General features: G+C 44.5%; 1 protein-coding gene and 1 long non-coding RNA gene across 6 annotated transcripts in view; one reads left to right on the top strand and one right to left on the bottom strand.

Moving 5' to 3' along the window:
• The window catches only part of LOC142072553 (uncharacterized), a 30406-nt gene extending 20835 nt beyond the window's left edge, over nucleotides 1-9571 (bottom strand). Inside the window, exon 1 of the long non-coding RNA XR_012668992.1 lies at nucleotides 8750-9571. This is a non-coding gene — a long non-coding RNA (uncharacterized LOC142072553). The remainder of the gene's footprint in view (nucleotides 1-8749) is intronic.
• Nucleotides 9572-9631: 60 nt separating this feature from the next.
• On the top strand, nucleotides 9632-25580 carry DTD2 (D-aminoacyl-tRNA deacylase 2). 5 transcript variants are annotated; one of them, XM_048852601.2, is made up of 4 exons: nucleotides 9632-9921; nucleotides 13390-13491; nucleotides 16776-16845; nucleotides 25082-25580. In XM_048852601.2, the coding sequence occupies exons 1-4, from the start codon at nucleotides 9811-9813 to the stop codon at nucleotides 25405-25407; spliced, it is 609 nt and encodes a 202-aa protein (XP_048708558.1). In that variant the 5' UTR covers nucleotides 9632-9810; the 3' UTR covers nucleotides 25408-25580. The 5 variants fall into 5 exon arrangements, with proteins under 5 accessions (XP_048708558.1, XP_048708559.1, XP_074985850.1 ...); XM_048852602.2 differs by lacking the exon at nucleotides 13390-13491 and adding an exon at nucleotides 12878-12931; XM_048852604.2 differs by lacking the exons at nucleotides 9632-9921; nucleotides 13390-13491 and adding exons at nucleotides 10093-10254; nucleotides 12878-12931.
• The last annotated feature ends 899 nt before the right edge of the window (nucleotides 25581-26479 follow it).

Genomic DNA, 26479 nt, shown 5'->3' with positions numbered 1-26479 from the left:
TACAAAAAAGAGACACATACAGGAATATTCATTCTATTCAGTACAGCTATTTTCTCAGCCATTTAAAGAAATCATAATCTAACACTTACCTAGCTAGATTACTTACTAAATTCTAAGACTCCATTACTGTTCTGTCCCTGGCAAAAGCATCACACAGACAGACCTAGACCCTTTGTTTCTCTCCCTCCTCCCAGCTTTTGAAAGTATCTTGTCTCCTCATTGGTCATTATGGTCAGGTGCCAGCGAGGTTACCTTTAGCTTCTTAACCCTTCACAGGTGAAAGGATTTTTCCTCTGGCCAGGAGGGATTTTAAAGGTGATTACCCTTCCCTTTATATTTATGACACCTGTGTTGTGCAGGAGGTCAGACTAGATTATCATAATGGTCCCTTCTGACCTTAGTATCTATGAAAACACACAGGTGAGTCAGACTAATTGCAAGATACATAGTTGTCAGTGTTCAGTCAAGGCTTAGGAGTCTTGGCATGTGCTGGCAGTTGGTTTGCCACCATTATCATAGGCACAAGATACCCACCCACCCACCCTCAGCAATGGTCTTCTGAGTACTCACGCAGGAAGAAGCTGAGGTTATCTCAGAAGAGACCATCAACTTCCTCAGTGATTGGCTAGTCTTCATCTGCTTCCAGACAGCAAGTTTTACACAAGAAGTTTGAATTGTGAAGAGCCATCCCTAAACCCTACTTTTGGATGCTAGCTTACTTTTTCTGTTATGCTGTAAGACTGGGCAAAACCTTATTGATGCTAGGGGGTGTAACACCTGTCCTTCATTCAGGATAAATGTAAAAAGCAATTGAGCTCCTTTATGGAATAGATAGCTGAAACAACTGGAGCCTCCACCCAAACTACAAATAAGGCTGGAATAGGAGTTGAGCCATCCAGCCCAAGGGGTTTTCCAAGGTTCTGATAACTCCCGCCCTTTATGTTTTTTAATGGATACCATTGGGTGTGTGTGCGCACGCACTTGTGAAACAGAGAAAGAGAAGCACCATGGAAACAGAGGTGTAAAAGGCAGCAGAAAGCCACAGACAGCCAGAGAAGGACTTGTAGCATGACCCTGTGAAAAAGTTAAGAGAGCTTCTGGGTAAAGCACTGGCAGGACAGAGGCTTGGAAATATGAGCAGAGAAACTGTCTCCAGTTATTAAGTCCTACTATGTACAGAGAAACAGAGTTTTATGCACATTCTTTGTAAATAAACAGGAATGTGTCAAAGAAATACTTAACTCCATGTAACAGGGTTTACTACTCATTGCTGTGATGCCTGTTTGTGGCTGCCTCTGGGGATTAGCTCTTGACCAGTCTGACGCCCTCTCCTTTGGTTGCTTGCCCTGTCTCTCCAACTCTTTCTGGGCTTGATTGCTTCCTCTTTGTAACTCAGAATGCTTCCTTTTTTTGCTTGGCCCTTCCCAGGATATCAAAATGCCTCTGGATGATCTGTCTCTGGAAGTCTTCTGTTCCACTGCCCACACTGTGCCACTTCCCCAGCAACTGGTAGGGGAAATTGAGTCTGCCCACTACTCCAGGTTCCAGCTCAGCAACCCTATGACTAATAATCCTAGACCTGTTGCTGTTTCCTTAGGCTCTTTCTCACCTTCCTTTCACTGTTTTCTTACCCATACTGGGTTTAACCAATGGAATCTCCTGTGGCTACTTCACGTTTTCCTCAGGTTCTTGCCAGAATCTGTATTCTGGATCCCTCTCTAGGACATGGCTGTACTGTTTCTTCTTGCAGCTCCTTCTTACTCGCCACTTCCTGGTTTTATATCAACACAGCCTGTCTCTGCCCAGCTGGGCTTCATCATCAATTACACCTTATCAGCCCTGGCTCTCCTCCATCTGCAGCCTGTCCTGGGGTTAACAGGTAGGGCCAATTCAGACCTTGTCAGGGTTGACTCTCCATCACTAATTTCTCCTAACAGAAACAACCCTCAGGACCCCAACTTTTGGCTAACTACTTGGAATGAGGTGATGTGTGGGGGGCATGCAGGGTCATGTACCCCCACCAGATTTGTTGTTTGGCTACTACTGAGCATGCTCACATGGACAGATGGGTGCTGAAAGTTGTCTCCCATGGATTCCATCCAATTTCAAGCCTTAACCATCCTTCTCCATCTTCTGGGAACTTTCTCACAAAAACCAACCCAAAGCAGAAGTGGCTTCCTGGCTGTGACTCAGAGCTATAGAAGGGGTACATCTGGATTTCCTAATATTTCCTTATCCTGAAGGAAAAAGGGGGTCTTGGCCTTTCCTAGAACTGAGAAGACTGAACAAATACATATGCAGTCTCAGACTCAGGATGATAACACTTGCCTCCATCATCCCTTCCCTTCAGGCACAACAATGGCTTGTGGCTCTCAGCCTTCAAGACACATACTTCCACATTGCCAACCAGCTGGCACACAGAAAGTACCAGCAATTCAGAGTAGTGCCCAATTATTACCAGTACAAGGTTCTACAATGTGCTCTTTCCATAGAACCAAGAGTCTTCATGAAATGTGTGGCGGTTCAGTGATGAGACAGAACACAGCTTTTTGCAAGCAGGCAGGCTGGTCAGCTGAGATGGGCGTTCTCTGCCCCCCCGCCTTCCACCTTCTCCTTTTATTATATTTCTCCCCCTAAGCATTACACACTGCTACACAAAGGAATGTGTGACGTTAATTTATATACTTAGTTACTATCCCCTATCTACTACAATCCTGGTTCTCAGGCCTTGAGCCCAGGCTAAGAAAGCCTCCCACCGTTGCTGTCCAAACAATCAAGTTCTCATGGTTCATATCTAGCCCTTGTCCTTGGATAGAGCAATGTGTGCATTGCTTCTACGAAACAGTCAGGGTGTGCCCCGCCTGCTTCTAGGTGGACTAGCTAAACATTAACCCTTTAGAAATGCCTAGCTAGTTGTGGGATATCACATCTACCCATAACTAGATGATTGGTTGATCAAAGGCAGGTCTCTTAGGAAAGTTGTCATAGCTTTGAACTAGGTCCTTCTTCTATTCAAACCTCCCTTCTAGCCTCCCATTGACTGTTCTCTACACCACCTCACTCTCAAGATAGTCATCTTAGTCACCATATGTTAACCGTAAGTAAGTGAACTACAGGCTCTCATGGCTGACCCCCATACCCAATATTCCACACAGACAAGGTTGTGTCAAAACCTCATTCAAAATTTATTCTCAAAATTGTGTCATTTTAATTTGACTCAATCTATTATTTTACCCATTTTCTTTCCAAAACCTCATTTCTTTCCAGGGAAAAAGAAACTCCACACCTTGGACATTATATTATCTTGATAGGACAAAGCCTTTCCGACAGATGCCCTGTCTTTTTGTTGCTATCTCTGGTGTTTTTAAAGGTTTTTAAAGGTCAACGTCATCTCCTCTGAAAGAATTTCTAAATGGATTACGAAGTGTATTTCCATCTGCTATCACATGGCTATTACACATCTTCCTACAAACATTAACATTGTACTGAAGCACAGGCTGCCTTCTCTGCATGCTTTAGAAACATCCCCAGAGCTGAGATTTCCAAGGCAGCTACATTGAGTAATCCCTTGCTTTTGTTAAACACTATGCCCTCAACCTGGCCACAACATCAAAAGTCAAATTTGGTAGGGCACTCTTTCAGTCACCTTTTTAGTTAGTGGCAGCCTTCCAGATGGAGCACTGCTTATCAGTCTTCTAGAGAAGGACCCAAAGACGATATCTCAAAGAACCACAGTTACTAAAAGGTAAATAACCATTCTCTATCTGGCCACAGTTTGTTAAACTAGGTGTGACACTGCATCCCATATTCTTCACAGTGATATTATTGTGATATGATTAAGATATAATTATCATGTATGTTATGCAGGATAAGTCATGTAAGGTGTCCTTGGAAAAGTTATCATTTGCTGAATATGATTATTCTATTTGTATGCATGTATCATTTTTGTGTCTGAAATTATGAACATTGACTATGTAACTGTATTTCAAATGGAGTTATACCTGGGTAATGCCTACTGGACACGATGCTTTCAGTCTAGATCAGAGGTGGGCAAACTATGGCCCACGGGCCACATCCAGCCTGTGGGACCCTCCTGCCCGGCCCCTGTGAGGCTAGCCTCGGCCCCTGCCCCGATGTTCCCTCTCCCCCACAGTCTCAGCTCACTGCGCCACCAGCGCAATGCTCTGGGCAGTGGGGCTGCGAGCTCCTGGGGCAGCACAGCTGCAGAGCCCGGCCTGACCCGGTGCTCTGTGCTGCGCGGTGGCGTGGCTGGCTCCAGCCGGGCAGCGTGGCTGCAGCACCATGAACCACGGGTGCTCCAGGCAGCGTGGTAAGGGGGCAGGGGGGTTGAGTAGAAGGCAGGGGAATTTGGGGTGGTGGTCAGGGGGCGGGGGTGTGAATAGGGTCGGGGCGGTCAGAGGGCAGGGAATGGAGGGGTTGAATGGGGGCAGGGGTCCTGGGGGGGCAGTCAGGAAGGAGGGGGGGGTTGGATGGGGCAGCAGTTGGCAGTCAGGAGCAAGGGTTCCAGGGGCAGTCAGGGGACAAGGAGAAGGGGTGGTTGGATGGGGCAGAGGTGCCAGGGGGGCTGTCAGGAAGGGGGGGGTTGGATGGGGCAGCAGCAGGCAGTTAAGGGCAGGGGTTCTGGGGGCGGTCAGGGAGAAGGGGTGGTTGGATTGGGCACAGGTCCCAGGGGGCAGTCAGGATGAGAGGAGGGGTTGGATGGGGCAGCAGGGGGCAGTCAGGGGTGGGGGTTCCGGGGGCAGTCAGGGGATAGGGAGAAGGGTGGATGAGGCAGGAGTCCTGGGGGAGGCTGTCAGGGGGTGAGAAACAGAGGGGTGGGGACTAGGCCACGCCTGGCTGTTTGGGGAGGTATAGCCTCCCCTAACCGGCCCTCCATACAATTTCCAAAACCCCATGCGGCCCTCAGGCCAAAAAGTTTGCCTGCCCCTGTCCAGATAGTGGGTGGGGAAGGGCCTATTCAGGGCAATTAGCCATTAGGAAAAAACAATAGGCCTTAGGAGAAGCTTATCTCCCACCTGGTGAGCATTCCTGTGAATGCTACAGAAAGTCTGCTAGTAATGGCTGCTATGACTCTACAAGGACATGTAATGAGACCACATGTCTCTAGACTCCATCTTGGGATGTCAGTATTTTTCCACAGACTGGTCTGAGAACCAAGCTTTGGAACAAAGGGTTCCCGCCCTTTGCAAAAGCTATAAGGCAGGGAGTGACATCGCCTGAGGTTCTTCACTTCCCACCCAAGAAGACTCCTGGAAACACCTGAGGAACAAAGACAATTGGGGGAAGTGCTGGACACAGGCTAAATGAAACACCTGGGGATTCCAAGCTGTAAAGCAAGTGCAGCTTGCCCCTTAGTGAAAGCTTGCAGCCTGCTTGTATTATCTCCAAGTGTGAGAATCTGCTACACGTATCCAGTCTATATACTGTATTTGGCTTAGTTTGCTTTTTTTGTTTATATGCTATGTAATCTGCTTTGATCTGTTTGCTATCACTTATAATCTGTCTTTTGTAGTTAATAAACTTGTTTTTGCTTTATCTAAATCGTGATTTAGAGTGAAGTGTACGGGAATCTTAGCTCAGGGGCAAAAGGCTATTGTATATTCCTCTCCACATTGAGGGAGGAGACTAATTTTATTTTTTTACGCTGTACAGTTCCCTGTGCAGCGCAAGACTGTATAATTTTGGGTTTATACTCCAGAGGGGGTGCATGCCTGGGGAGCTGCCTTAACTGTAGCCTTTCTATGCAGGGACTGGTCAGAGAGCCTGCATGTAACTGCAGTGGAGTGTCCCCGTACCTGTATGTAAATGTATGCTGGTGAAAGTGCAGGCTGGAGGGCTTTGCAGCTTGTCATAGCAGTATAGTGTGAGAGGGTGGGCCAGGGGGCTCAGTGGTACCCCAGTTCCAGGTGGCACCCCGGGGGGAACCCGTCACACTGGGTAGGTGTGCAGTTGTGCCTACTTCATTCATGTATTCTCAGCTGTGTGTATGCAAAGCCTGAATTGCATGCACAGATGGCTAGATAGAGATCTACTTTCAGGCAGCGTGTGCACAAAATAAGCATGCATATGAGCTCAAGAACTAATCATTACCACTAATTATTATTGTTTATAATATTAGCTCCAATTTGTCCCTGGTGTAACTCCACTGAAGTTACTGACCCATTATTGTCATATCCTCTTATTAGTCAAACTCTGTTGATGCTAAAGAGTTAAATGAGTATACTAAGAGGCTCAAGCAAAGTGAGTAGAGAACCAATCATAAGATATTAAAGGCTGTGAGCTACTACATGAAAAAGTAATTAAATAAAAATAGCGTGTTTAAGTCTCAAATGAGATAAACCCTTCCTTTGGGAACCTGTGTACTTAAAATCATTTAAAGACTCAACTAAATTTCCCTTGCAAAGAGTGGTTAACACCACCACCACAATCTCCTTTTCTCAGATAAGATTTGAATATAAAAGAATCAGAAATGAACCAGAAATTTCTTTTGCACACTAGTTACAGTAATCAAATTGATCTAAACACTCCAAATCTCTGCTGGAGAAGCTGTTGGCAGACAGGACACTATCCCCTCAAATTTTCTGGGACTGCTCTCAAATCCAAAATCACTAGTCTACATACACAATAACCTACAAAATGCCTCTAATGCAATATCTGATGAAAATCTAATTTACTTTATAGTGAGAAATACCCTTCAGATTGCTAAAGAATTACATCTATTAAAAAGTTAACAAATTGCTAAGAAATGTGTCACCATTTTATGGCTCCCAAAAAGATGTGGCCAGACAAGATAAAAGAAATATAAGACTCAGAACAAATTACTACCCAAATCTGATAATCCCAGGGTAAATTCATAGAAAGATGAGCTGTAGCAGATTTATATGAAATCTGCAGCTCGCTAAAAAACAAAACAAAACCAAAAACAGGCCAACACAATTAAATCCAAATTAATATACTAACAAAATAAATCGGTCTTTCAAGGGAAATACAACACAGCCACACCAACTCTGGAAATCTCTACTCATGAATAATAATACCACACCAAACTCTATATATATTGGCTCACCTGCATACCTACTTGCAACTTGTTTCCAAATGAATGTATTGTATTAAATACCAGCTTGATTGACTATTACCAAGGCAATAAATGGACTGTTATCCCTTTATTACATCCTGTTTACACGACATGTCTATGTATTCTCTGTAACAATCCCTTTAAATTATGAATAAATTATTGTAAGGAAAAGGACTTTATTGGATATCTACTTAATCAAGTTCTACTTAATGAGTAAAGGGACACAGCTTCCCAGTAAATTAACAGAAGATATTTTATTTAAACACAGCTGATTCTTAACAAAGCCCTACAGCTAAAGGAGTGAACACTTCATTTATCCTTCCTCTGCTTAATACAAACACCAACTGCCTTGACTGATTTCCTTCTCATTCACAGAAGGTTGCTTTTGCAGAATGCCATTGCTGCAAGATGTCCCTATGTAAAAGAGACTGATACCTTTTAAATAATAGGAAAGTGAATCCACCCCAAGGCTGTATTGTAGCCATTAGTTAGTGCATACTGGCCCTTGACATGTGACAGATACATAACCTTGGCCCATATCACGTGACTGAGGCCAGGTAATAAAGATCTGTCCCTTGTAAGCACTCATGCAGGTTACAAATTTATTACACAGTGTTGTAATTATTCTGGGGAAAATGAAGCCAATAAAAGTCCTGATCCTGGAATGAGCTCTGCATAGGTGGACCTCTGTGCCCACACTGAGCCCCACTGACTTTTCTGGGGCTCCATCTACTCAGAGAGTTACTTTTGGGAGGGAATTCAAGGGAGGATTGGGGCCAAAGTGCCTTGGATCTGATACAGATCAGAACTTGGACAGTCCCACTTTAAGGGTCTGAGGAATGCAGAACCGCTCTGTTATTTTAGGGACTGTCCTGTGACTATTAGGATAGGTGGGAACCTGGCAGAGACCTAGAAATTATTAGAATGCTTCCAAATTTTCCTGGAAGCAAGTGGAAACATGTGAAAATTGTATACATTTTTAATTCCTTGATCTTAATTCTTTCCCATACTTTGTATCTAACATCACTTCCTTTAAAAAAACAAACAAACCAGGAGTACTTGTGGCATACAGACTAACACAGCTGCTACTCTGAAACCTATCACTTCCTTTTGTTCATTTCCACTCACTTCATGCTGTCAGCAGCTGTAACATTAAAAAGGAACGTTCTAACCAAATGAAACACAATCAATCATGGACAATGTTTATTGGAAATCAGAGCAGACATACATAATATTTAGTTCAGTAATTACTTGTCTCCCTTCTCCTCGCAGAAATTAACCAGCATGCTATTCTCTAGCATATACTATTTTCCCACTGAAGGACAATATTAAGTGAGCATATTTTCCATTCCTTATCATTTAAAAGGCAGCTCTTACATGGCTTCAATTTTAGGGCTATGCTATATACATATTGGTCATATTAGTACTAATGGAACTTAATTATATGCCTGGAGGCAACATACATAAATACATTCTCTGGGAAAAATATCAGTTTTCACCTTTATTTGGATTGAACAGAATAATTTATTATAGGTGAACTTAACTCAATTCTACCTAGCAGAAAAAAAAAAAAGATGTCTAAGACTCACAAATCTACTTCTTCACTCCTGACCTGTCTCCTTCAGCCCAAATTAAAATCTCAGCCTTACTGACATTTCCTTGTGGATGTCCAGCCATCAGCTTAAGCTCAATAGCCTGATCCCTGGTGATGGGACTGCAGCTGTCAGCCCTGAGGCTGCGAAGCTCCAACTGTTCCCTTTATCCCCACCTCCAGGATGCACAGTCTGCCTTCTGCATGAGCTTCAGCCACCCAGGACTGGCAGCCAGAGCTCTTTAAAAAAAAAACAAAACACACAGCTGGTGCCTCTGGGAATACTCCCACCCCTCCCTTGGGAGGCATGCCCAGTAGTTTGAGAACCCGATTTAAAACATTTTAGTGATAATTAGCTGCAGTCAGCACACAGATCCTTTTTGTTGGTGTGGCAGGGTGATGAGTGGCTTTTTTTCTACATCTTCTAGGTGGCAACCCTAAGGATGGGGGCTAGGAAACTCAAGCCAGGAAGCAGGAGAGGAGGGCCACACCCACCTGCTAGGGAAGGAGACAGTCAAATATCAGGGGGTAGTCGTGTTAGTCTGTATCTACAAAAACAACAAGTCCGGTGGCACCTTAAAGACTAACTGATTTATTTAAGCATAAGCTTTCGTGGGTAAAAACCTCACTTCAGATGCATCTGAAGAAGTGATGTTTTTACCCATCATGCATCCGATGAAGTGAGCTGTAGCTCACGAAGGCTTATGCTCAAATAAATTTTTTCACTTCTCCATGCATCCCCCCCAAACAAAATAAAGCCACGGTTCCCGGGAGAAATTTCACAGAAACTGTCGAGCCCTGGCTGGCGAGGCCGGTCCCGGATCAGCTCCCCAGCTCCCCGCTTCCACGAACTGCGCCACGCTGCAGCCACCCAGCACCTGCGGCTCGACCCTAGGGCCCCATCCCAGCCGGCTACTCCGGCCTCTGGGCGGGGCCCGAACGAGGCTCTTCGCTCCGCACCTCCCGCAGCTGGGAGAGGAGCGGGGCGGAGTTGCCCCCGGCACTGGCCGATGCCCCCACGCCCTCCCGGGTCAGCGCCGGTTCCGGGCGCGGCTGCGGGGCGGTGCCTGCCTTTGCCTGGCCTAGCCCGCGCTGCCCAGTCGCCCCGCCGGCGCTGCCAGCCATGGCCGCCTCCAGCGCGCCGCCCCGCGCACGGGCTCTTCTGCAGCAGTGTTTGGCCTCCCGGCTGCAGGTGAAGCCCGCCGAGCCGGGCTCCGGGGCCGAGTGGGTGGAGGTAACGTGCGCAGCGGCCGGGCCATCGCGCCTCTCCTTCCGGGCTGCCGCGGCAGGGACAGCGCCTCTCTCCCGGCTGAGCCCGCTCGGCGCTTCCGCGCTGTTTGCCCCCAGCCCTGCTGCGCGGGGAGCGGGGAGCAGCGCGCAGCGCAGCGTGTTTCCGAGGGAAGCCACGCGCCTGCGCGGCCTGGCTCTGCTCCTTGGGGACCGGTGTAACGTGGGCCACTGCGCTGCGTAGGAATGTGCGACTGACGGTGTCCTGAGCATGCTCAGTTCATCTGCTGAAGCCACTGCCCTGACACCCGTAGGATTCTGCTGACTGCTTTTGACAGAGGTTAAAAAGTGGCAAAGGGGGCGGGGCGGAGCAGGGGGTGGGAATTTACTGGTCGGGGGGGGGGGGGTCAAGCAGCTGGAGGCATTAGCAGTAGGAGGGGGGCTAAAGGGAAAATCAGGGATGGGGAGGAGGCGGCGGCAGAGTTAAGCCCAGGAGTAAGGCGCTGGCAGAGGGTGTCAGAGGGCAAAACCGGGCACAGGGGGTAACAGTTACCCCAGTGGCACTGAGACACCAGTGCTTTGCAAAATAGTTTGTTGGGGGCGGGGGGCGAGAGGCTTTTTTATTTGAACAAAGTGGCTTTTTTGTATGGACAGACGAACTGAGCATGCCCAGTAACATGTGCTGAACCCACTGCCTTTCACCCTGCCCTTACTAGCCGTAAAAATCTGCTGACTGCTATTTACAGGGGTTAAAAAGTGGCAAAGGGGGCAAATCGGAGAAGGGGGGTGCCCAGGGTCAGAGCAGGGGGTGGAAGTTGACTGGTGAGGGGGGGGTGGTCAAGCAGCTGGAGACAGGATTGGGAGAGGGGCTAAAGGGCAAAATCAGGGCTGGGGGGAGGAGCAGGAGTTAAGCTGGTGGTGAGGCGCTGGCAGAGGGTGACAGAGGGCGAAACCCAGCCCAGGCAGGGGCACAGGGGGTTACAGTTACCCCAGTGGGACTGAGACACCAGTGCTTTGCCAAAATGGTGGGGGGCAAAGGGGCTTTTTTATTTCCCCTCTCACAGACAGCACCTCTCAGCATCGGCTTCCCAGAGCTGCGTTCTTAAAGTCACAGGCATTCCAATGCCCAGTCAATGCATCTCCTCTTTGTCTGATCTAACCTACTGAGGCTATGTCGACACTACAGTTTTCAAAGCGGTCACGGGTGCCAGTGCTCCTGGTAATCCACCTCAACGAGGAGATTAGCTCCCAGCACTGGGAGCCAAGCCTTACCACACTAGCGCTTTAAAGCGTTCAAACTTGCGCTCGGGGGTGATTTTTCACACCCCTGAGCCAGCAAGTTAGAGCGCTTTAACTTGCCAGTGTAGATAATCTCTGAGACCTAATTCAGTGAAACATTTTATATATATTCCCTTAGAAACAAAGAATCCCTTATCACTGTATCTGAATGCATAGAGTCTCTAAGCAGTTTCCCAAGTTGTTTTATCTGCTGCTGGGATTCCCTGAATTTTTAATTCTAATTTTTTCTTCTCATTTTGAGAACAGATGTTTATTCTGTTGGATCATCTGACTTCCATTCTAACTGAATTTCTGGCCTATTGTCAAAACTTTGTTTTGAGTCAGTCTACCAATGGTGTAAATATTGGTGGTCAGACCAATCCTCTGCCTAATCTAGTATCCTGTCTTGTGACAGTGGCCAATGCCAGGTGCTTCTAAGGGAATGATCAGACCAGGCAATGACTCATTGAACTATCCCATTGTCGACTCCCAGCATCTGGCAGTCAAAGGATGGTTTCAGGACATGCAGAGCATGGGCCTGCATCCCTGATTATTGTGATGAAGTGGGAATGTTTTTCATGTTTCCTCTGAATATTGTAGGGGTACCTCAGTTTCCCCTTGGGGCAGTTGCTATAGACCTAACTCCCTCCCCTTTCTGCAGCTCCATCTATGCATTATATGCAACATATGCAAGGGCTGTCATGCAAGAGGCCTACAGGCCTGTATCCTGTAAGACTTGGCTTGAGCTAAAGCATTGACGTATGCTAGGCTGTGGCACTTGACACAAATAATGGACACAAATGACTTTCAAATAATTGTGAAAGTACTGCAAGACTCTGTGGTGATATGTGTTATTGTCAGTGAGCACTTTTGCTAGATTAACTCAGGTGTACCGGTCCCAATCATTTTGTAGCCTCTAAGACAAGATTGCTGAAACACAAAGTCCAGAAAGGTGTGGCATAGGCACTTAGACAAAAAAAGAGAGGTAGAAGTGCTCACATGTTTAAAAGACATATAAATTTAAAGACAGAGTTAAAAGTAAATTCATGTTCTATACCCGCCCCTGAATCCACCCGCTACCAGTTTTTGTTGCTTTAGAATAATTTTACAACTGCTTTTAAAATGTTTCTCTCCCCTTGCAAAAGAACCACATAAATAACAGAGAAAATAAGGCCCTCACACTGCAATGTGATGTGTGCAGGCTAACCCCTGCACTCATGTAGAGCACCACTGAAATTGTTGGGGCTCTGTGGGTGCAGAAATCCACCTGCATGAATCATATTACAGAATCAGCATCTGAGTACAAGGAAAACAGCAAAATTGGCTAGGCACAAAGTAAATTAACATAAATATTTTTTCCTTATCATTCCATTATAGTAATCTTAGGGATTTGTTGTAACAAGAATAGATAAAGTTTCAGAGGGAAATATGATTGTTGACTGTGTCCTTTTACATATTCAGAAAAGAGGGATAAACTACAATATGTTGTGATTTAAACCTTTCCAAGAATGTTATGCTGTTTAAATAAATCTCTTATTTCAGGTTTTAAATTATTTAACCTAAATCTGTGAAAGAGCAACATCCAGTAGAGGAATTTGCGTGAGGAATTGTACTATATAAACTAGCAGGTCCCTTCCAGCCATAAAGTGTATTTTCAGTGATCACTGCTCTTTTATCTTCCCTAGGCATTTCACTGGTATTTCAAGATGAGGCAAAAGCCAGTCACTCCACAGCAAAAAGTATGGAAAGAGCTGAATCCCTTAGCATAACATTTCTTTAGAGGGCAGTAATGAATTTCTGCCTTTGTGTTTCTTACTATAATGTTACCACTTACATGCTCTCCAACACAAAAATAAAAAAACGAAGACCCAGTAAATTATTACTAACACAAAATTTATGTTCTCAATAGTTTTAAATATTCTGTCATGATATTGGTCTCTGTGTTTAACAATCTGAGAGTGTTTTTACAAAACTGTGATGTGATTGAATATTATGTTAATGTCCGGAGGTATAGGACATTACTAAATTAGCCATTACCGTGATTATCACATTTCAAATGAAAATTAATTCATATTTAAACTGAAAGTGACTTATTTGCATGTTTGACAGGAGAAAAGCTTTGGTTATTTTCTGCCTTGAAATTAAGTAATCAAATCCGTTAGGTATGAATTGTTTCTGCTGCTTATTTTCATTTCAGAGCATCTTTGAATACACAGTGTCACCATTCATACCTGTCCATGGCTTGTTCTCCATTAAGCCCAGCCTGGTCATGTCCCAGCATATAATGTCCCGGCATCTAGTGAGTGGTTGGCCTCTAGGTCAAACTCACCTTGGTTATTTTTACATTATTTTCTTTGCTATCCTACCATCTGTTTGGCTTCTGCAGTGTGCCTACCATTGTAATCTTTTTGATTGTAGTCAGTCCTATACCCTGATTTCACACCCTACTCTCTAACTTCATTTGTCTTAAAATCATTCCACTTTAGAACTGCTTCTTTCAAAGCACTGTCATCTCTGTTGTGTCCCTAGTCTTCTGATGTCTATTTCATGTAATGCAGCTGCTTCCAGACCATGGAGTAGTACTGTTAGTATACCAGTTTGATAAATTTTCACTCTGGTACCAAATATAATGCTTTCATCAGTCCATAAGTTCATTAGTTCCTGTGCAGCACTTGTGAGTATGGCACATCTCTTTTTAATCTCATCCTTCATGGAACCACCAACACTGATCAAGATTCCTAGGTACATATAAGATTCTGTTTGTTCCATGACTCCACTGCTGCTGCATTTAAACACTCATTCCCTTGTCCCTTTTCCAAGATGCAACCACTTTGTCGTCTTGGCATTTATTGTAAGGCCAAGTTGATTACACCAGTTTTCCAATGTAGCAAAGAGTATCATCGTTAATTCAAATGTGTCTGCCAGTTGTTGTCCTCTGTATAGGTTAAGGAGTTTAAATAGATTGTCCAATCTCATGTCTTCCAATTCGGGTAATAGTCCTAATGTCCAGTTTAAGAACATGATGACAAGTGACAGTGATTTCATGCCCCTTTGTCTTACACCAAATTTTTACTTAAACCAGTTGCTTAATTTTCCACACTGCAGGAGTCTTCATACATAGCTATTGTAATTGTAGTGATCTCATCTGGAACTTGATATGATTTTGCTACTTTCCATAATGCTTCCCTCCAAACCGAATCATATGCCTTCATGCACTCAATGAAAACAGCAAACTCTTTAATCCCCTTTCTGACTTTTTCCCGTCAACTATTGGAGCATGGATAACTGATCAATGCAACATTGGCCTGTTCCTTGCCTACTACTTACCCTTTATCTGTTGAAAATTACTTTCATCATGATTCTTCCCAATACTGACAATAAGCTTGCACCTCTATAATTATTTGGATTGTTAGGATCTCCTCTCTTTAAGATTGTTACTATTACCTTTAGCTAGTCATCTGCCATCTCCTGTTGCTCCCACAACTAGTAACATTTTTTTCCTAATTTTGTGATAGCACTTGTCCTGCCAACTTTTACCAACTCAGATGTTATATTGTCTACTCCTATTTTTAACTGTTTCACTGTTCTTTCTATATCTTCTTCTGATGGTAATTCAGTGCTGATATCCGTTCTGCCTTACCAGCTGCCTTGTTCATCTAGCACATTTAGAATGCTTGCAGCTGAATGATCTGCAGTGCTTAGCACTTTATCAAAATGCCCCTTCCATACGTCCGGCATGACTTGAGTATTTTTTGTCAGTCCACCAGTAGCTTATTTTACTGCTTGCATGTTGAGCTGATGTTTCCATGCAACTTACCCTTTTTGTCTGTTGTTTTCATATCTTGTTTTCTTGATGCCTCCTCGAGTTATTGAGCCTCTTCTTTCCAAAACTATTTCTTGTCCAGTCTTTGTGATTTCTTCACCCCTTTGCATAAAGCTTTTACCTCTGCTTTTCCAGTAGTCTCGGCTTGGTTACACTTTTCCTGTAATTTTCTTGTTTCATTGCTTGTTCAGCTTTTCCTTGTTTGCTTACGCCTTCCAGCAGTAGTTCTGCTGTATTTTGCATTGCTTTCTTGTATATTTCACATCTGGTCTGCAGTGACATTTCTTCATCATTACAAATTAACATTCTGAAACATCCTCCAACCATCACCTTATATGCTTCCCTCAGAGAGCTACCCTTTAATTTGTCAAGATCAAATTTGGCTCCAGTTGCACCCATCTTTTTCTTGGACTTTAACTTAATCTTAACTTTTGTCATTAGTAACTCATGATCATTGCCACACTCAGCACTTCTATAGAATCTAACCTCCAACAATGTTTGACTATGCCTTTTACTGATAATAATGTGATCAAATCTGGTTTTTGATTTGACCATCTGGTGAGTTCCATGTAGTCTTGTGCATGTCTTTGTGAGGAAGCAAAATACTATCAATAATTAGACTGTGCATTTCATAGCAAGTTCTTAATCTTTCCCCATTATCATTTCCTGTCTTCATGCCATGTGGTCCAGCACTGTTCATTTGCTTACCATGTCTGCTACCAGCTTTTGCATTCAGATCTCCCATAATCAAAGAAATCTCATCTACATTGTTGTCTAGCTGCTGATAAAACACATCCTCTTCTTCCTCGTTTGCTGTTTCTGTTGGTGCATAACAGCGGATCACAATTATGCATAGTTTATTGTAGTAGTAAATCTTATTATGACAATCCGCTCAGACATTGTTTCCAGCTGTTGAAGTAACTATTCTCTTGTTCACTGCTGTAGCAACGCCATCTCTATGATTAATTTGCCCACTTGAGTGTCCAGAATAAAGGAAAGTGTAGTTTCCAACTCTCAGCTTTCCTGTGCCCAGCCAATGTGTCTCCCATATGGCAGCAAGGGAAGCTTGTAACTTCCTTAACTCCTCCACTATGAGCTCAGTCTGGTCTGGAGTCAATAGAGTTCTAATGTTCCGGCTCACAATATGTGTAATATATCTAGCTGTTATCCAAAATCCATGACCCACTTCCATTTGTTAGGTCTGGGTTGAAATCTGTTTAGTTTGGTTTGCTGTTCTGTTTCTATAACAAGTGAGTTTCAGGTATAATGGCTTGTTAGGCCAGCCCACCGTATCCAGTTCATAGGAATGTCTTGTCATAGCCTTCTAGGAACAGATATCAGTAGTTCCACCCTAATTTACTTGCATTCCAAGGCGAACGATCTTGGACTGCTCAGTTTTGAAATCAGGGGTTTCCCGTCTCCTAGACAGACTTGCTTGAAGAGGCTCTGAAATTAAATGAGTTTTCCATCACCCAAATACTCTTGTTTCACAACATCTTATTCCGTAACCCCTTCTGGGTTTCCCCCATTCACCATGCAGTGGACTTGTTTCTGTGCCATTGGATCCCAGCATGAGGAAGAATTCTATATCTGCTTTTAATTTTAGCCTGTGTATTAATATATTGTAAATTGCAATTAAATTTGGGTTAATGTACAGATAATGAATTGTCTTAATTATATTAGTAAGTACCATACAGATATATAAACATATACACAATACTTTTCTTCTTTTTTTTTTTTTTGTGTGCAATCTTTCGTAGATCCAAAGAGGACTGGTTATCTACATATGCTTCTTCAAAGGAGCCAGTGAGGAACTAATTCCAAAAATGGGTATGTTTTATTATTGGTATTCTTACAATAAGGGATAAGCAAAAAACAATGGGCTTGTTTATCCAGCAGCTAAATGCATGAAGAAGCTACAGAATCAGGCCCAGTTTGAGGTCTGACTGGAGAGAGCAATAAGAACAATATCTTTCAAAAGAAACTTTTAAATGAGAACCTGTAAATTGCAAAATTTACTCCACACTGAAATTATTCGGAGCTGGTAATTTTATTCTGAGTTCTACCTTGTATCTCCCCAGTCATGAGTCTCCATTGCTGTCCTCCTTTCAGTGACTGTTTTGGCAGTAGCTCTGTATAGAAACTCTGTATAGAAGGCCATCAAGCTTGATGACATCAAGCTCCCTGCCTGTGAGCCGAGTTTTTCTTCCTCAGTCCATTTGACAGGTGTCTGCATCTCATCTTGTGTCCATGCACTAGTGGTGGACCCTGTTGGAAGAATGGGTATATTCAATGTAAACTGATTTTATTCTGGTTAATAACTGTAATGGGGTTCTCTCACTGTGAAGGTGCCTTCTGGCTGCTCAGGGGATTAGCTTTGTTCAGATCTGATACCCTCTTCATTATTTTCTCTCACCACGGTCCCTTTTGTTCTCTGGGACTCGCTGTGCTCCCTCTTTGTGACTTGGCCTTCTGCCCAGGTCATTATATGCGTTTCCCCTTCAGGGTGTATCAAAGTGTCTCAGGATTGACTGTCAGGCTAATTCAGGACTATCCTCTAATTCAGACTGTCCTCTAATTCAGGACTATGCCAGTGGCAGGTAGGGGAACCAGGACCCACCCACTACTGTGTTCCAGTACAAGGACCTTCTGATCAGTAACCACAGTCTGCTTATTGCCAGACCCCATTACTATTTCCTGTGCTCCTTCCTATATTCTCTTCCAGCTCTGGCCCCGCAAGGTTACTAGTGGAGCACCCTCTTCTCCCTGTGGCTATTTCATGTCTTTCAGGTTCTTGCCGGAGTGCCTAAGGGTACGTCTACAGTATGAAATTATTTCAAAATTATTCTATTCGAATTTTCGGAAACGATTTTATACATTTGGTCTTTTGTGTCCCCACTAAAGCGCGTGAATTCGGCGGAGTGCGTCCACAGTACCGAGGCTAGCATCGAATGTCGGAGCAGTGCACTGTGGGTAGCTATCCCACAGTTCCCGCCGCCCATTGGAATTCTGGGTTAAGCTCCCAGTGCATGATGTGGCAAAAACATTCTCGCGGATGTTTCTGGGTGTGTGTCGTCAGTCGCTCCTCCCTTCATGAAAGCTATGACAGAAAATCGTTTCAGGCCTTTTTGGCGTGCAGACGCCATACTGCTTTCAGCAGACCGTGCACCGCTGCTCTCCTGCTCTCGTCTTCCTATGTAATCTCTAGTATCTACTCTTTTTCTTCCTCATCAAACACTTCTGCTGCCAACTCTGCTCGGCCATCGTGAACTGAGCAGCACAGCTTCCGCCGCCAAGTCTGCTCTCCTGCTCTTGCCGCGCTACCGAGCTTCTCCATGTTATTTGTCCTGAGCTCCCACCTCCGTGAAAGCTACAGAAGACAACCATTTCCTGCCTTTTTGCAGCTATCATGAACCGAACAGCACCTCTTCTGCTGCCATTCTGTTCTCCTATGTTTTACGCTCTTTTTCCAGGATTACCCATGCAGGCGCCATAGCCATGGAGCCCGCTCAGATCTCCACTGCAGTTTTGACCATTGTAAATACCTCGCGCATTATCCAACAGTATGTGCAGTACCCGCAAAACCGGCCGAGGAAGCAACGACAGCGCAATTACTATACTGATGAGGACATGGACACAGACATTCCTAGAAGCATGGCATGTCGCGATTGGGAGATCATGGTGGCATTGGGCCAGGTTCATGCTGTGGAAAGCCAATTCTGGGCCCAGGAAACAAGCTTAGACTGGTGGGACCGCATAGTGTTGCAGGTATGGGATGATTCCCAGTGGCTGAGAAACTTTCGTATGCGTAGGGCCACTTCCATGGAACTTTGTGACTTGCTGTCCCCTGCCCCGAAGCGCAAGGACACAAAAATGAGAGTAGCCCTCACAGTTGAGAAGCGAGTGGCCATAGACCTGTGGAAGCTTGCACAGCTACCGGTCAGTTGGGAATCATGAGCGGGCAAATCTACTGTGGGGGCTGCTGTGATGCAAGTAGCCAACGCAATCATTGACCATCTGCTATCAAGGGTAGTGACTTTGGGAAATGTGCAGACCATTGTGGATGGCTTTAATGTGCTGGGGTTCCCTAACTGCGGCGGGGCGAAAGACGGAACGCTTATCCCTATCTTGGCCCCGGAACACCGGGATGGCCAGTACATAGACTGCAAGGGATACGATTCCATGGTGCTGCAAGGACTGGTGGATCACAAGGGACGTTTCACCGACATCGATGTGGGATGGCCAGGAAAGGTACATGATGCTCGCATCTTCAGAAATTCTGGTCTGTTTGAACAGCTGCAGGAAGGGACTTACTTCCCAGACCAGAAAATTACTGTTGGGGATGTTGAAATACCTATAGTTATCCTTGGGGACCCAGCCTACCCCTTAATGCCATGGCTCATGAAGCCGTACACAGGCACTCTGGACAGTAGTCAGGAGCAGTTGAACTGTAGGCTGAGCAAGTGCAGAATGGTGGTAGAATGTGCGTTTGGACGTTTGAAAGCGCGCCGGTGCAGTTTACTGACTCGGTTAGATCTCAGCACAACCAATATTCCAATTGCTGCTTGTTGTGTGCTCCACAATATCTGTGAGAGTAAAGGGGAGACTTTTATGGCGGTGTGGGAGGTTGAGACAACTCGCCTGGTGGCCAGTTTCACACAGCCAGACGACAGGGCGATTAGAAGAGTGCAGCAGGGCGCACTACACATCAGAGAAGCTTTGAAAGCCAGTTTCATGACTGGCTAGGGTACGGTGTGACAGTTGTGTGTGTTTCTCGTAAAGTTACCCGCCCCCTAGATATATGAAAGGAAATAAAGTCACAATTGTTTAAAAACCATTCTTTGTTATTTGTTCCACAAAACATTGAGAGAAATTAGAAGCTAGATGGGGGGGGGGGGGTATTGGGTTAGGAGGGCGGAGGAGGAGGGAAGGAGAAGTCCAGAAACCAAATCAAAATTTCAGCTATGCCAGCTTTCTGCTGCTTGTGCAATCCTCTGGGGTTGACTGTGTGGGTCCCCGTAGCATTCCCCCTGCCCGGTGTTCTTGGGCATCTGGGTGAGGAAGCTATGTAACCTGGGGAGGAGAGAGGGCGGTTATACAGGGGCTGCAGCAACAGTCTGTGGTCTTGCTGCCTTTCCCGCATTAGATCCACCATACAGCGGAGCATGTCAGTTTGCTCCCCCATGAGCTTGACCATAGCATCCTGTCTGCTCTCATCACGCGTGTCCCTCCTCTCTTCATATTCCTGTAACGCTTTACGCGACTCCGCAATTGTTTGCCTCCACACATTCAGCTGGGCCCTCTCAGTGTGGGAGGATTGCATGAGCTCGGCGAACATGTCGTCCCGAGTTCATTTTTTCCACCTTCTAATCTGGACCAGCTTCTGGGATGGAGTAGATAGGGGCCATGTTGAAACATTTGCACCTGCTGCAGGAGGAGAAAAAGGGAGGGTAGTATTTTAAAAGATACATTTTAGAGAACAAAGGGGACACTGTTTCTCAGTGAAACAGGCAATTCATAGTACACAGCACATGTTCTTTCTGTACACGGTCGCATTTTGCCTCTTATACTGAAGTGCCTGCCACTTTGGTGTGAGTAAGCCATCACATGCAGCCGGGCAACAGAACTCAGCTTGCAGGCAGCCATGGTAAGCCCTAGGGGCACACAGGGTTCTGTGTCTTCCGCATTCATTTCAATGCTTTCAAACTGCTGGGCCCCCTTTCCCATAGCAAGCAATGCCTGGTGGGTTTGCCATATAAAAGGAGGACCTGTGGGCTCTCTGGGATGATCGCTTCACACAATACCCTTCCCCCTCCCCCCCAACGCATGGCTCCGTTGAGGCTCTGAGCAGGGATGAGCCCTTTAAACTAAATACGAACAGCCCAGCGCAGCTGGGTTTCCCCCTACCCCCCACCACGTGGCTCTGATCAAGCTCTCACTCACCAGAAGTGCCTTCTCCAGGGTCATGATCCGGGAGCATGCTTTGGGAGTGGGGGGAGGCTATTGGCTCCAGCATTAAGAATAGTTCCTGGCTAGGGGGAAAAACGGATTCCACACTTGCCGCCTGTGCACTGTCTTCCTCCTCCTCCTTTTGTCCTCCAAAAACTCATCCTCCTCGCTCCATGCTACACCCCCCTTGCAGGTGTCCACGGACAGTGGTGGGGTAGTAGTGGCGTCACCCCCCATAATTGCATGAAGCTCAAGGTAGAAGCGGCATGTATGGGATTGTGACCCAGAGCGCCCGTTTGCCTCCCTGGCCTTTTGGTACGCTTGCCTGAACTCCTTGATTTTTGTACGACACTGCTCTGTGTCCCTGGAGTAGCCTCTTTCCGTCATGGCCCTGGAGACTTTAGCGTACGTATTTGCTTTTCTTTTTTTGGAACATTGTTCTGCCATAACAGATTCGTCTCCCCAACATGCGATGAGATCCAGTACCTCCCGTTTGGACCATGCTGGAGCTCATCTGCGAATCTGGGACTGCATGGTCTCTTGTGATGGTGGACTCTGCATGGTCGCCTGTGCTGGTGGACTGTGCTGATGGTCACCTGTGCTGATGGTGACCAAACAAGAAATTCAAAAGTTCCCGGGGCTTTTACTGTCTACTTGGGTAGTGCATCGGAGTTGAGCGTGTTGTCCAGAGCGGTTGAAAGGGAGCATTCTGGGACAGCTCTCGGAGGCCAATAACGTCGAATTGCGTCCACGGTACCTGTAACCCAGAACTGTAATCTCGATTTTAGCGCTACTCCACTTGCCGAGGTGGAGTACAGAAATCGGATTAAAGAGCCCTTTAAATCGAAAAAAATGGTTTGGTCGTGTGGACGGAATCAGTTTTATTTCGAAGTAACTCGGCTAATTCCGAAATAACCGCGTACTGTAGACCAGGCCTAAGCACATCTCCCTCCTCCCAGGTAGTGACTGCAGACTACTTCCCCTGCAGCCTCCTTTTGTTCTCAGCCTGCTGGTTTTGTACCAACCCAGCATACACTTGTTCACCTGAGCTTCATCTTCTAAGGGCTTGGCTATCTACCCTAATTCTTCCCCAGGGGGAGCCTGTTAGGTTAATTAACCCTTTCCCTGCTACCTTAACCTTTTCAGGTGAGGTGTGGAATGAATACCCCATCACAATAACATGCTAGCAAATCTAATACATTATGATCATATGGTTCCTTGTGTGACATATTACTTATATGGATGTTAAGGGAATGACTTGGATCCAAGATGGAGTTGAACATCTAGGGAAAATAACCTTTCAAATGACACATGGCATGACCTTCAGTTCCTAATAAATTAGGAGTATTTTAATACCAACCTGACTGTATATTCAGGATATTGAAAATGATGATGCACCGTGAGCCAGCAGAAGGAGTTGGGTAGAATTATTTCCTTCCCTTTTCTTATCAGAAATATTAGGTATATAGTTGACAGCATAAGTCTTAATATTTGCCTTAGGATGGAGATGCTAGGAATAAGGTCAGTTGGTAATGGTGTTTTTTCCTCTGTCACCATCCTATTCATCCTTTATTTTCTGTTTCATTTCTTCACTTTCCCTGTTTTTAGAAGTAGGGATGGGATTACCCATGTATTACAATTATCTCTTTGCTTAGGAGCATTTTTTGCACAATGGTGATATACGAGCAGTTTGACAAAACTGTGTGGTCACAGAATATTTCAAGCTATTTGCTAATGCTAGCAGAAAGATTCCACTGTGTAAAAGCACAGATGCAGAATTGCTGAAGAGGAATTCTGTGGAATTATCTCTCTTAGGTCCTGGGTTCTGTGTGGGAGGGCATGAAGTTTCTGTGATCCTAAACTAAGTTTAAATCTTTGTGTGTGTTAAAACAATATAACACAAAAGAAATGTTGTGCTTGTGAAAATTCCATGGGGCTATCACTGGAGAACAAAATACTTTTTCATAGCAAAACTGATACATCCAGGGCAGCAGCAGCAGTACAAGTTTCCCCATACTGCCCACTAACCTAATCTGACAGTGATTTAAGGAATGGCTCATTCTTTGTGAGCCATTCAATCCTTGTCCTTATTGGGACTCCAGTGACCCGACAGGTTATTTTTAGGGCCCTATCAAATTCACAGTCCATTTTGGTCAGTTTCACGATTTTAAAAATCGTAAATGTCATTATTCCAGCTATTTAAATCTGAAATTTTGCACGATTGTAATTGTAGGGGTCCTGACCCAAAAAGGAGTTGGGGGGGGGGTCACAAGGTTATTGTAGTGGTGGTTGCTGTACTGCTACCCTTACTTCTGCGCTGCTGCTGGCAGCAGTGCTGCCTTCAGAGCTGGGCAGCTGGAGAGCGGCGGCTGCTAGTCAGGAGCCCAGCTCTGAAGGCAGAGCCACCGCCAGCAGCAGCGCAGAAGTAACGATGGCATGGTATGGTATTGCCACCCTTACTTTGCGCTGCTATGTGAAGAGCTGGGTCTTCAGTTAGCAAGCCACTGCTCTCTGGCCGCCCAGCTCTGAAGGCAGCACAGAAGTAAGGGTAAATACTGCAACCCCCCCACCCCAAAATAACTTTGCAACCCCCCTGCAACTCCCTTTTGGGTCAGGACCCCCAATTTGAGAAACCCTGGTCTTCCCCATGTAGGCACAGTGTCTGTTTTATTAATTATGCAATTTTTCTAGTAGTACATTTTCCCTATGTGAATTTTAAAGTTATTTAAAAGACTATCTGGTTTCTGGATCATAATCCCACCTGTACCTCATTCAAACATCAGCCCTCAGAGAAATTTACATGGGTTTGGAGAAGGATGATATGGGTTTCCCATCCTTATATCCCATGTGTGGGGTGGGGGAGAGCAGGGAGAAAAGAAATGAGGGGATGATCTGTTCTATAATAAGCATACTGTGGAAAAAGGGGTATAAGGTAAATGGAATTCTGATCGCCTGTTTGTATATATCATGGGTCAAGGATGAACTCTACTTTTGGCCTCTCCCACAGTCTCTTTGTGGGCACCTGTTTCAAATGACAGACCTACAACTACACTTCTCTCAGAATGGAGTCCCACATTCACCTCACTTCAGATGGGATTGACTATTCTGCACTACCCCCTGTTTACGAGCCATATTACTTCAGCAGGCCCAAGAGGGTTTGGCTCAGACTGTTGACTTCTCTCTGGAAGTTTGTGACTAGTGTGAGATTACACTGACTCAGGACAGCTACTTCAAAACAAGTATTATTTATTGGTCCGGGGTATATACCAGAGAGAAAAGGATTAAAAATAACAAAAGCCTGCACATGTATTCTCTTACCTGTACTTAGCCTTTCTTTGCCATTTTAAGTTGGCCCCACTTAACCCAGGCAACCCTAATACTGGGGCTTGGTAAGATAAGCTTCTGCGTCTCTGACAGGCTGACTCCCGAATCAGTGTCCCTTAGGCTGTCTTTTATCCATTTCAAAGTTCCTTTGTTCAAGACTTCCTGCCTGAGGATCTCGTGAGATTTCCATCAGGGCTCCTGAACCTGGTTAAACTGGTTTATGCACTTCTTCACCAGAGGGGGTCAGAAGTTGTCTCCCCATAGTAGATTCAGTGTATTGGCCATTTGAACACCAGGCAAAGCCATGTTCCTGGAGTCCTGGTGAAAGCTGGAGTTGGAATTAACTGTCAGGGTTCCATAGAGTTAGCCACGGCACAATAACCATCAAGTCCACAGATGTATTAATAAATCAAGTTAATACAGATATCTCCTATGTTCTTCACAATATACAAAATCTTTCTTCAGTATGGAAAGTACTAATCTGTGGTTAATATAAACTGTATGGAGATATAATATTTGCCCGGTATGCATTGATTGATTAATCAGCTTTTTTTCACCTTAGAATATAAATTTCTCTTCACAGTTCTGCTATGTAATTTGATTATTAAAGTTCAAATATAGACATTGTAATGAACCATTTTAAAATGTTTTATTTGAATACGTTCTCTTAGCCATCCTGACTGAAGTATTTGTTAATATATTGCTTTTCACAGTTATAGTAGGTTTAAGGTTAATTTTAGACACACAGTACATTTTTTAATATGTATTTTATTTGATTTTTTTTGTTTTGCAGTTAATACACTGTTGAATGTTAAATTAAGTGAAACTGAAAGTGGAAAGTATGTTTCTCTTCTGGATTTACCAGGCAACTTATTAATAATACCCCAAGCTACGCTGGGTGGTAGACTGAAGGGAAGAAATATGCAGTATCATTCCAACATTGAAAAAGAAAAAGGGATGGAGCTTTATTCCCATTTTGTAACATTGTGTGAAAAAGAACTGGCTGCTAATACGAAATGTGCTGAAGCAGGTGTTGTTGTTAAGTATGGCACATATGGAAACAGACAGGTGTTAAAACTGGATACAAATGGACCTTTCACTCATATGGTTGAATTTTGAAAGATCACGTTTATGTATAGTATTCTCCAACAACTGTAGAATTTCTCATTTATAAGTGATAATGTGCTTACATTGATTGGAATGTGAAGAAACAGAAATGTTATTTCAGTAAATTTACACAAGTGTTGTCCAGCCCATGTAATACATTGGTTATTAAAAATGAGTCTAACATTCTCATGTGTCTGACCCATCTGTGTATCTGAAATATTTTGTTGTTAATGATTACTTAAGATTCATTGTAGTAAAAACGTGTAAAGCAGAAGTTCTTTTTAAATATATTTAAGATGAGAATAATACATATTTTTGTTGCTTTAAAAAAACATGAAGAAAGGTTTAAGTTCATTCGGAAGTAGATTAAAAAAATTTTGGAAAGGGGGAGCCTGTACAGAAGGGATCAATTCCCCGGGTTCAATTCTCCATTCCTCTATTGATGTAGGCAAGTCACTTAGCCTTTCTGTTCCTCAGTTCCCCATCTGTAAAATAGTAATAATAGTACTTCCCTATTTCACAGAGGTGTTGTCTGAATAGGATTATTAAAGATTGTGACGCATTCAGACACTATAATAATGGGGACCTGTCATAAATATAAAGGGAAGGGTAACCACCTTTCTGAATACAGTGCTATAAAATCCCTCCTGGCCGGAGACAAAGTCCTTTTACTTGTAAAGAGTTAAGAAGCTCAGGTAACCTGGCTGGCACCTGACCCAAAATGACCAATGAGGGGACAAGATGCTTTCAAATCTGGCGGGGGGAAAAGGCTTTTGTTGGTCTGTGTGACATCTTTGCCGGAATAGATCAAGGATGCAAGCCCTCCAACTCCTGTAAAGTTAGTAAGTAATCTAGCTAGAAAATGTGTTAGGTTTTCTTTGGTTTGGCTTGTAAATTCGCTGTGCTGGAGGGAATGTGTATTCCTGTTTTTGTGTCTTTTTGTAACTTAAGGTTTTGCCTAGAGCGATTCTCTATGTTTTAAATCTGACTGCCTGTAAGATTATCTTCCATTCTGATCTTACAGAGTTGTTCTCTTATCCTTTTTTTGTTCTTCTAATAAAGTTCTGTTTTTTAAGAATCTGAT

This window comes from Caretta caretta, chromosome 6 (genome assembly GCF_965140235.1).
Source record: "Caretta caretta isolate rCarCar2 chromosome 6, rCarCar1.hap1, whole genome shotgun sequence".
Taxonomy (NCBI): domain Eukaryota; kingdom Metazoa; phylum Chordata; order Testudines; family Cheloniidae; genus Caretta; species Caretta caretta.
The sequence above is the reverse complement of the archived record's forward strand: the minus strand, read 5'-3'. Positions and strand labels throughout refer to the sequence as shown.

Coding starts and splice junctions, on each gene's coding strand:
- DTD2 (XM_048852601.2), top strand. CDS start 9,811: ATGGCCGCCTCCAGCGCGCCGCCCCGCGCACGGGCTCTTCTGCAGCAG. Junction 9,922..13,389: donor CCGGGGCCGAGTGGGTGGAG/GTAACGTGCGCA, acceptor TTTTCATTTCAG/AGCATCTTTGAATACACAGT. Junction 16,846..25,081: donor GGAACTAATTCCAAAAATGG/GTATGTTTTATT, acceptor TTTGTTTTGCAG/TTAATACACTGTTGAATGTT.